Raw genomic sequence first — 11,606 nt, 5'->3', positions numbered from 1 at the left:
ATAGCTCCCAAGGCTTCAAATGGGCATAAGTACATTTTAGTGGCAATTGACTACTTCACTAAATGGGTGGGAAGCAGCCTCCTACTCTATGTTGAAGGCTAAGCATGTGGCTCAGTTTTTAGAAAACAACATCATATGTCAGTTTGGGGTGCCCCAAGAGATCATTTCTGATAATGGTTCCCATTTTGAAGCGAAGTCTGAAAGGTCATGGAAGAATATGGCATTAAGCATCACAAGTTTTCACCATATTGACCGCAAGCTAATCGGGCTATAGAAGCAACCAATAAGAATGTGAAGAATATCCTAGCCAAGATGGTAGTGACATACAAAGATTGAGCCGAGAAACTTTCAGTTTGCCCTATGGGGTTATAGAACTTCTATCCAAGCATCGACTAGGGTAACAGCTTACTCCTTGGTGTATGGCAGTGAGGCGGTGCTTCCTATTGAGGTGGAGATACAATCTTTAAGGGTATTGGTGGAGACTAAGGTCCTAGAAGAGGATTGAGCTAAGGTGAGATATGAACAATTGGCTTTGATAGATAAGAAGAGAGTTAGGGCACAATACCATGCACAAGGATACCAACAAAGGATTGCTAGAGCATTCAACAAGAAAGTGAAACCAAGAAACCTTAAGGAAGGAGACTTGGTCCTAACGGTACTCAGAGATGAGACTTTTGATCCAAGAGGAAAAATGAAGCCTAGGTGGTTTGGACCTTTTATCATTAAAAAGATCATGTTGTAGGTGCTACAAGAATCACAGATTTGGATGGGGAAGAGATGCTTCGACCCATTAACATGGATAGACTCTGGAAATAACATATTTAAAAGAAAAAAGCTTACTAGGTTGAAAACCCAAAAGGGCGGCTTAGGCAAAAATTAGGGCAAAAGAACCCCGCTAGATTGAAAAACCGAAAGGACAGTCTAGGCAAAAGTTAGGAGAAAAGAACATGGGCATGGCCAAAATTCCTCAAAGGATGTCATGGGCAAAAATTACATGGCAAAGGAAAAAGAAAAGAAAAGAAAAAAAATGAATAAATGAGATGACAATAAGCAAAGATAATAAAAAGGGAAATTCTTTCCTTACTCAAATTAAAAGATAATAAGTTTCTTTTCATAGGGGATTTGGAACATTCCAATCCTTTGTTAAATTCAAAAAAAAAATATGAGAATCATAAAAGTGCAGGAAAGTAAAACATGGGGCATATCAAGGCAGTCACTCAGTTCTTATCTTCTTGCTAGTCTTTATGTGAGCTTTCTCATCCTTCAAAATCCACTTAATGTCATCCTCCAACCATTGTTTGTAGCTTGCAGTAAGGTAGATATATTTAGGAGGAACAATGTCTTTTGTCACGCTATGGTGTGGCCAAGCTTCACTAATCCTGCCCAAGATCCTATTGGTGAACACCGTAGTATGGAAGGCACCCTCATCATTAGGAGCTCCTTGATGCTCTCCAAATTGCCTTGAGATACGACAAGTGGAGTAGTAAGAGCAGCAATGAAGCCCAACTGAAGTCACACAATGATCCTTGCAGCAACTCTAGACCACGCTTAAGATATGCCACCATTCCACAACCCATTGAATGTCAGTCTCCTCTAGGCGACCCATAACCTCCATGTATGCCTCAAAACCTAGGATATCTCGAACCCGGCAGTCCCTAAGATGCCTAGGAAGGTAGGTACTGAAGGGTACAATAGGAGGATGAAGCAACTGAAGCCTCTCTTGTAGCCATATCTGACAAAAGAGGAGAAGGGAAGAGGAAAAAAAAGGGAGAAAAGAAAGAAAAAGAAAAAAAAATGGAGAGCATGAGTGAAAAAATAATAATAATAAAGAGACAAAGATGAAAGACGATATAAGGTCCCTCGATGGGTTGAAAACCGCAAGGCAATCCATGCAAAATTAGAGGGATCCTGCTAGGTTTAAAACTTAGGCAAAAGTTAGGGATCATACCTGAAGAAGAAGGGGACTTCCCGCAAAGAAACTTGCTTCCCTCCTTTGAAAGGCATCCAAACCATTACGAGTTTCCGCCAAGATCAAACCCACTAGATTGCCCCTCTTTAGCTTAAAAGCCACCATACACATCCGAAGGTCCACACAATATGACTGTTGAACTAAGAAATACCTTGCAAGAGCACACAAACAAAATGCATGAAGGTAGTACGATTGTGGTCTCTCACCCTCAAGAAGGCCCAAACCAGAAAAGTAATCAAAGACCAACCTAAGATTGAGTTTACCAAAGACTCACCTCCTATTAGTTGTGGTTTTAGGGACACCCAACAAAACTCGCAGCAAGGAAGGAAGATCCCCACCTATGGTAGGAAAGATAAGATCATCAATCTCCGGTTCACCCATGATAGCAACAAATTCCTCAATAGTGGGGCATAATTCTATTCTATTAAGGTGAAATAAATGCCGAGAAGGAACCCAATAGTTGGCAACAGTACGAAGAAGAGACTCATCTACCCTAATTGATGGTAAGGGAAGATGCAAGAAAGGCCATAGGGAAATCGAGACCAAGTGGAGACATCAAGAGGAGAATTTTCTACCATTGGGAGACCTCAAAAAAGTGTTCTCTGGGTTGGAAATACGTTGATAAGGGTTTTAGACTCAAACGGTTACTTTTATATCTAAGTAAGTCAGCTAGGGTTTTTCAAATTCGTGGCTCACGTATGTAGGATTAACCATGTGTACGCATACTAATTTCTACGTACGTACGGCGCTTGGCAGAAGCCCATGTTCCCCTATTTTGAGTAGATTTTTTCCTACTCCCAAACATTCCTAGTGTCCCTATAACATAAAGAACAATTCAAGATGTGTTCCAAGCACAAGATTGCAAGCATTAAAGAAGCAAAGTTGTATAGAAACATACAATTTATCATTATCTTGTAAATTAAGTGCTAGATTCCAATTAAAAACATAAATGTAAAAGATGTTCTTACATAAAATCCTTTGTCTCAAACCAAACTCAAATGTCTGCTAAAGGGAATTGAAAAAAAAAAAAAAGGACTTTAAAAGCAAAAAAGAAAAGGAAAAGTTGTGTATTGTTTGTTGTATATATGATGTGACTACAGGTGATCAATGGTGCCGCCTCTTCCTTGGCTGGTAACTAGGAGTCACCTCCGAATCCTCCTCCTCGCCACCACCATAATAATCATCATCATCATCACCGCTGCCTGGGTAGGCCTCTCCTCTAGGACCGTATAACTCCCTTAAGTAGTTGGTCACCTCCAACTTGAGATTCCCGACCAGCCATACCAACTCCTCATGCTCTTGGATAATGGGCTGCAATTTGAAGAAAGAGAGGTTAGTGACTAAGACAAGAAGAGAAATTTGGTAAAGAGAGAGGACAAGGGGAAGAAAGAACTCATCCCTCGAGTGTTGGGAGGGAAAGGATAGCCCATGACATTAGGATTGCGGGGCACAAACACGCTCCCTAGCAAAGCCATCCGGGCCATAAGCATAGATCGTCTAAGGGATATGTGGAGGATCAATGGACTCACCTACAGCAGGTCCCTCCTATTACAATTTCCCACATTAAGGGTCATGACAAACAAAGAAAAAAGAGAGAGAAGTACAAGAGTTTGAGCATATACTTAGACAGTGAGAGAAGGCATGAGGAAAGTAAGGTTGAACTCCTTATAGTCCAACCCCTTAAGAAGCCACTCAGCATAGGAAATAACACTCCCCCACAAGTTGTACTCAGCATCAGTCATGGAGTGTAGGGCAAGTATAAACTCAAGAGGGTCCCTTTGAATTTGTGGGTCATCCATACTCACCAATTGGTACCTCACCCTCTCCGCCAAATATAAAGCCCTCAAACCTACTCCTTCAACAGGTCAAGTAATCTCTAAGGCAACAAGAGTGGCAGGCTCTAAGTTTCAAGTGGCAGGAAAGAGTCGGCCAACCCATAGGACCTAGTTTACCTATAAAGGCACAAGGATAGGAAGAAAGTATCCTAAAGGTAATAAAGGAAGAAGCATGAACAACTAAAACTCTTAAAATTACCTCATCTGAAGTCAATCTTGTAAGATATGCCCTCACTTGGTGAAAATCCCTCAGAACTAGGTCGATGCCTGGAGTTATGAGGTCGTACCTAACAACCCACCGCTGCAAGAAAGAAGCACAAGCCACAGGTTAGATGCGAGATGATAGTTTTCAAGACAATACAGTTCGCATGACTACAAGCTACAAATAATAGTGCAAAAGATGAAAAGAGAACTAACCTTAAGGAGCCCCCAAGGCCCCACAAGCTGCCACAAAGTGCCCTAGCTGAGAGTGTTAAAGGTGGAGTAAAGATAAGCAAGACATGCTTACCCCCAGTTGGCCCTCCGTGCCTCCCCAAAATCCTGGAAGAAGGTTAGCCACCTCAAAGACACCGTTTGCCCACCATTGGCAAAGAGGTAGGCTCCTAGCAAGTGGAGAAGGAAAGCCCTTGCCATACAGATGCACTCCTCCATGGTCTTTTATGGGAGGAACATGTAATCTGATACCAAGTCGAAGTAGTGGATGGTCTCAGTGGAGTACTTCCTCCCTAGCATGTCAATGCTCAGTTGCACACCCGACGCGCCATCCAAACTGATGATGGCCCCCTCAAAGCTAAGGCCGATCATGCGATAAAATTCATAGGGAGTTACTGTCATCTCCCACTCAGTAATATAAAAGGTATGGGTAGTATCCCACCACCTCTTAATGAGGCACTGTGCCAAGGTAGCACTCGCAGTCTTTTCAGGAAGAATACTAATGACATGCCTCCTGGATATAATCCTTGGTTTTGGGGACAAGTAACTTGAACCACTCCACCACCTTATTGGTGCTTCCCCTACCAGCATAAGGGGATGATGACTACAAAAAAAGATGTCATTAGATTCATGATTCAAGTGAAATTCGAGGAATATAGTGTCATGACGCATGAGTGGATATAAAACGGATGATACAGTGACATTTGAATACAAGAATGACAAAAAAGGGTGTTAGAATTGCATATGGAGGTGAAACAGTTGAAAAATGAGTGAAAATGGGCAAAGTAGGGCTTCTATCAAGCGTCTCACATACGCGGGCAAGACCCCGCGTATGTAGGTCCATTCCCACATACACAGAACCTCAAGAACATACTTACGTACACAAGAACAGAGCCGTGTACGCATAAATACAAGCTGCATATGCAGGCCCGAGCCCACGCATGCAAGAACACAAACAGAAGTAGTTCTTCGACATTTTCAAAGATGCATCATCCAAAATCAATCCTAGACATGTTCTTACCCCTCCTAAGACATCATTTTTTCATCTAAACCCATCTCATAGCAAAACCCAAGCATTCACATAGTCAAAAACACATTTATACCAAAGATCTGAGGGAAACCTGAAAATGAGAAGAAAAAAAATGAAAAATTTACAAATTCACCCTTGGGAATGTGATTATTTGGCCGGTATGTCAATGGTGGAGGTCCCACCAACCTTGTGGCTTTACTCCAGCAGGTGAGATGGAAGGCACCAAAAGATAGGACGTAAGAGGATTTTTTGGCCTTGGGTGCCATTTAAGAAGATGATGAGAGAAAGAGAGAAAATGAGAAAATGAGAGAGTTTGAGAGAATGAGAGAATTAGAAGGTGAGGAAAAAGAAAGAGGGGAGGGAGGTTTTTGTAGAGAGAAAAGAGAGAGGAGTTGTGAAGAATGTGAAGAAGTGAGGGAGATGAAGAGAATGAAGAAGAAGAAAAGAAATGGTTGGCAACAGTTTGAGAAAATGAAAAGGCGGGAACACACTTGATGGCTAAACTACGTGTAGTTTAGACCTCACCATTAAACTACGTGTAGTTCAGTCATGAATAGTAAAAAAAAAAAAAAAAAATCTATTTTCTTTCTTTCAAAAAAGGGAAGGATATCTCAAAGATTTCCACAATTAGACATGAATTATCAAAAAGAATTCCCCAGTGGATCAAGTACATCAAAAAAAAATTTCCCAAAGAATTGAGCACATCAAGAACCATTCCCAGTGGTTCAAGTGCCTCAAGGACCTTCCCCAACGGGTCAAGCATGTTAAACATCATTCTTAGTAAGGAAGTAGAAGACTCTTCCTCAATATTTCAAGCAAATAAAGCATCGTACCCAATACGAAAGCAAAAAAATTTTCCTTAAAAGGATCAAACCTATCAAATATCATCCCCATGGAAGCAGAAGACTCTTCCTCAATAGTTTAGGCATATCGAGCGTCATCCCCACGGAGGAGGCAGAAGAGTCTTCCCCAATGGACCCAAGCACATTAAAGCAAATCCTCAGTAAGGAGGTAAAAGATTCTTCCCCAAAACATCCCCAATAAGGAAGCAGAAGATTCTTCCCCAATAAGTCCCATACACCAAAAAAAAAAAAATCCCCAGTGAGGAAGTAGATTCTCCCTCAAAATCGTTAGTGAACCATATAGGAAGTAGAAGATTCTTCCCTAGTGGATCACACATATATGCTACTCCTTAGTGAGTCCATCCATATTACTCCTCAACCCGAGGCAAGAGCCTCACACGAAAAGGTAGAGAAAGAAGTGAAGAAGACAAGAGGAACAAGTCACCCGAAGAAGTTTAAGGCAAGAGCCTCGGATGGACACTATAGAGACTATATCCTTTTGTTGTGTGATGGGTTAGCTCATAAGAGCACCCTTGTTTGTTTTCTTTTTTTCTTTTAGTGACTCTAAGATAGTAAGTCATTTACCATTTCCTTGCAAATGGCAAAACAAGTTCTGGAATAGTGAACCTGTCGTTGCTCATTTCCCAAGCAACAAAGGTGGGACTTCGGACATACGAATCCCATGCAGCTCTTTGGAGTTGTACCCCGCCCCATGTATGCGTGATGTGTGTCGTATGCATGGGTTGGACCCGAGCCATACGTCGAAACAAAATGTTTTGTCTCTTATTCTTTTGATTCCATTAGCGAAGCTTACGAATCAAAAGTAGGGCATCTGTAGAGACCGCATTTTGTACCCCTTACGACTCAAGCCCCCGTTCTCCAATGATGCTCGAACTCTAAGGCCTAAGGCCAGTTTAGAACCCAATCAAATATTAAAATGACTTGAGGAAAGTTAAAATGGAAGATATAACCTTTTAAATGAGTAAAAATCTACTTTTGGAAAATTAAATGACCAAAGTGACCCTTGGCCTACGTATGTAAGTCGCGGCCTACGTACGCAAGATAAAGCATGCATACGCGGGCACATTCTTGTGTACACAGCTAGGGTTTTAGAAGTATAAGAAAGGCAAGTTTTCTGCAATAATGGCTGAGGTTTGGAATGAATCCCACATCGTCTGGGAGCTATTCCAAACCCCATTTTTTCAACTATAAAAAGCCTTACATGGTACATTTTCAGAACACACAGAAATCCCACGGGAAAAACCTAAGATTCACTAGAAAATAGTGAATCAAAAGGGAGTTTTTCATAAAACACCCTCAAGTCATTTTTATTTGATTGGGACCTTTTCTAGCCCCACTTTGAGTTTAAGATTACTAATCACTATTTTATTAAATTGTGATAGATTTGATTAAGGGGAATGGTAAAAAATCAAACCTAGGAGCTTTTGCTTTAAGGTATCCTTTTAAACTTTTCATTTTCTTTTCTGCCTTTAATTTTTATTGTAATCTGTGTTTTGTTTAGTTTATGTTTACACATGTTTGTTTAGGTTAGTTTATGTTTTCTTTATGTCTTTAAGCATTTTAGGTTGTTAGATTTTACGTTTTATGTTTTGTTTGGCTTCTGCTCTGTTTCTGTGTAAATTAGGTTTTTTAGGTAAGGATCTGCATACGCATGATCTAGCCTACGCACGTAGGCTAAACTCATGCGTACGCAGACCTGTTCATGCGTGCCTGATGCCATTACCCAGAAACCCTAATTTTTGTTTGTTTTGTTTCTACACTCACATGTGTATTCTGTGTAGCCTCCTTTTCAAGTGTTTCAAGCCCCATAACTATTTGTTTACCTTTTAACATGTTTGTTTGTTATCAAATGTGTAGATTAGGGTTTAGATTTGGGTTTCTTAATGTTAATACCATTCATTCATATGTTCGTGCATTGATGTCATAGGTGCTATGCTGCCGAAAGGTAAGTAAAGGATAAGCCATGCATTAGCAATGTTCATGCATTGTATTAGGGTTTCACTTTGATGATATGATAGAACATGCTTAGATGTAAGACTAGGGTTTTGTAATATGTTTGCTTACTGCCTTGTTGTAGATGCATGATAGGTTTTCACATGTTAGATGAATGCTAGGATTTTCTTTTGCGCCTTGGCTCCCTTTTGTTTTAGATTGATAACTATGTGTGTTTTGGGATGAAGGATACCATGATTGTATCCGTAGAGGTATGTTAGTGTGTGCGTGAGTATAGATGCAAGTGTTAAAAGTGCTTTTAATGAGGTTAAGGTATAAGACACAATGATGGGAGGCCAACCTTAGGGTTGGGCTATCTAAGGTGCCTAATACCTTCCCAAGAATGTACCTAAACTCTAGTAGTAAGATCAAAGGTCCTTCCTTGAAAGGACGCTATATTCATGGTTCCTAGACCATATAACTAGATAGCTACTCCATCCGTTATGGTTTTTAACATAACATTTATGTTGGCTTATTCCGAGACAAAAAGTGTTGTAATTGCATTAATTTATTTCCTTGTATCTTGTGAGATTTTATTGTATTGGATTTAGTATTAAATTGGTGAAGATTGGTCAAGAAGTTGATCTCGCAACTCAGCTCGCGAGTGGTGCAACCCGCGAAAGTCACATGAGAAGCATGTGCTGGAAGCTAAAGAGTCAAGTGCCCGGTTGCATTTCATGAGTCATTTCGCTACTCAGACCAAGTCACAAAGTGACTCGCGAAACTCACTGCCTGGAGGATTTTAAATGTGACTATTATACTCTTCACCCATACTATATATATCCTCATTACCCACAAAATTATAAGCATGGTATTTAGAAGAAAACTCTAGAGAGGTTTCTACAACACACCCACCCTTGTTAGAGAGAGCTACTCATCCTCAATAGAGAAATCCTTGTAGTCTCTTCTCCTTCCCCTCTCCCATTGTTATACCTTGAGAGGAGATTTGTACTCAAACATAACCTACACCCATTCAAAGTGTAGTGTTTTGGAGCTTAAGAAGCATTTGGGATTTGCCAAAAGAAGCCGGTGGGGCTTGACGGACGCAATCAGGCGATATTGCGAGATCCGAATAACTAGCGAAGACAAGACTCCGAGAAGTCCGTTGGTAGCCGGAGCTTGGAGGACTCAAGCATATTGGGTAGATTAGGCTTAGAGAGTCTTTTTGATATTCGTGTACTCCAACTTATTCACTAGTGGATCGATTTTGACTTGGAGGGTCATGGAGAGGTTTTTTGCCGAGTTCTTCAGTTTCCTCTTCAATAACACATCGTCGTGTTATCTTATGTTTGCATCTCTCTTCCCTTACTCTTTGTGCTTTACATTTATTGTTTATTGCTTATGTTCATGCACTAGAGTAGTTTCGATTTATTGCGCTTCATTTACTCTTATTCCGCACTTAGATAAGTAGAGTAAAAGCAATCAAGCCATGTTTTTAAAATTGGGGGGGTCTAAACAAGGATTAGTGTTTTCACACTAATCAAGCTTTCATCTTACACTTTCAAGTTATTGGAAATTCTTCTAACATTGATTTAACTTTTGGAGGGTCTTTGACCGGCACCCCATTGGTGCTCTTTATAGGTTCTTCATTCTTTTTATTCTTCAGGTACTTTAATCGCAGCGCATGTGGACGATCAACTCACTGACGATTTTGTGCATCATCACAAATTATTCATACAAATTAAGGGTACCACTATTTAGAAGGAACCAAAAAAAAAAAAAAAGCCTATTGGATCTAGTTACACCATCCTTATGTTCAATAGAATGGCTTTGGTAGTTTGGAAAAAGGGGTCCAATTTAACAAAAAGTTGAAATGAAAATCCAAAACAATCAATCTAGATGACATGATGACATTTGATTATTTTCTATACTTTACTCCTAACATTATCAAAGAAAAATGTATGAGAATGCAATTCACTTATTCTCTCCCTCTCTCTCTCTCTCTATCGGTCTAATTTTCGAATTGCTACATCAACTAGTGTCCGCTTTTCTTTTCTTTTTCTTTTTTTGGCAGTTTTGTACTCGAACCTATTTGTGCTTTTTTTTTTTTTTTTTAGAAATTTATTTGTGCATTTGTTAAAATATAATTCTACCTATAAAAAGTGAGGGAGACTATAAAAACTAAAAAAGTTGAAAGGTGAGATTATACAAAAATGTACATAATTATTTATTTTTAAAAAATGTACATAAACAAATAAGTTAAAAAGAAAAAACAGTTGTGCGCTTGCACCCACCCCGATTGGGCTTTGAAGGTGGATATGGAAGTTTGGTCTCATAAAAAAAAGAAAAAAGACATGAATATTGGACTGGCCTCTTTTGAAAATGTTTACGAAGTACTACAAACTACAAAGTTGCCTGGCCCGTCAAGTGCTGTTCTGAATTTCGAACCCCAAACGCCTTATCCGAAAAGAAAAAAACTCATCCATGGACCTGTATAGTGTACAGGACCTTAATTTTCTCTCTGCACAAAATCTCTCATTCAATAATACAAAAATGTTACCATCCATGGCAGTTCAACCTGGTGTTAACACTGCTTTCTTCTCTTCTTCCTTCTCTTCTCAGATACCCAGTCTCAGACCCTTCAAAACCTCACCTTTTGTGACGCCTAATGCATTTTCTCTGCATCCGTGTACCATTATTGACCAGAGGAACAAACCCTTTAGAAGAAATCAAAATGTCTCTGTTTCAGCGGCCCCAGAAGCACTCACAGCTGAAACACCTTCTGAAACTGAGAGTTCAACCTCCACAAGCTCAGAAGAACCGAATCCCACTAAAGAAATTGAGGTTCAATTCTTTTTCTTTCCACAAGAGCGTGTTCGTGTATGTGTATGTGTGTCTTTGTGCATGTATTATTGTTTTATTTTGGTGGGTTCTTGAATTTGTAGAAAACTGAGGTGGTGGTGAAGCCAGTGGAGACGCCAAGGCTGGTGTTGAAGTTCATATGGATGGAGAAGAACATTGGTCTAGCTCTTGATCAGGTGATACCAGGGCATGGCACAATTCCTCTGAGCCCTTACTACTTTTGGCCGAGGAAGGATGCATGGGAGGAGCTCAAGACCACTCTAGAAAGTAAACCATGGATATCCCAGAAGAAAATGATTATACTTCTTAACCAGGCCACTGATATTATCAATCTGTGGCAGCAGAGTGCTGGCAATCCTACATCATAAACACAGTGTAGGGAAGACCTTGCTTTTTTGAGGGGTGCAGTTATCTAGGATCTGAGAGGCTGATTTGATATTTTTCTTTCCAAGTGTTATTTCATTCTGAATTATGTCAATGTCCAGGCTTGTTCAGGTTGCAATTCCTGTAATTTTGCCAAACTTTATCTGTTTATGGAAGCGTGAATTGATTACTAAGTGCTTCTATTAATATTGTTTCTTCGTTGTATACATATAAGCTAGCATTTAGCAATACCCTACCTTTCAGAATGTAGCACACCATCAAGTGCTTGTACATATCATTTAGCAATACCCTACCTTTCC

At 40.0% G+C, this 11,606-nt stretch overlaps 1 protein-coding gene across 1 annotated transcript; it reads left to right on the top strand.

Annotated features, from left to right (window-relative positions):
* Positions 1 to 10,475: 10,475 nt before the first annotated feature.
* On the top strand, positions 10,476 to 11,493 carry LOC126690184 (30S ribosomal protein 3-1, chloroplastic-like). Its single transcript, XM_050385313.1, has 2 exons — positions 10,476 to 10,905; positions 11,007 to 11,493. The coding sequence occupies exons 1-2, from the start codon at positions 10,546 to 10,548 to the stop codon at positions 11,289 to 11,291; spliced, it is 645 nt and encodes a 214-aa protein (XP_050241270.1). The 5' UTR covers positions 10,476 to 10,545; the 3' UTR covers positions 11,292 to 11,493.
* The last annotated feature ends 113 nt before the right edge of the window (positions 11,494 to 11,606 follow it).

This window comes from Quercus robur, chromosome 1 (genome assembly GCF_932294415.1).
Source record: "Quercus robur chromosome 1, dhQueRobu3.1, whole genome shotgun sequence".
Classification (NCBI taxonomy): domain Eukaryota; kingdom Viridiplantae; phylum Streptophyta; class Magnoliopsida; order Fagales; family Fagaceae; genus Quercus; species Quercus robur.
This window is presented reverse-complemented; position numbering and strand designations above follow the sequence as displayed.

Bases quoted from the DNA above. Each gene is read 5' to 3' on its own strand.
- LOC126690184 (XM_050385313.1), top strand. From the start codon at position 10,546: ATGGACCTGTATAGTGTACAGGACCTTAATTTTCTCTCTGCACAAAAT. The intron at 10,906-11,006 runs GTTCAATTCTTT...TTGAATTTGTAG, and splicing joins ATCCCACTAAAGAAATTGAG to AAAACTGAGGTGGTGGTGAA.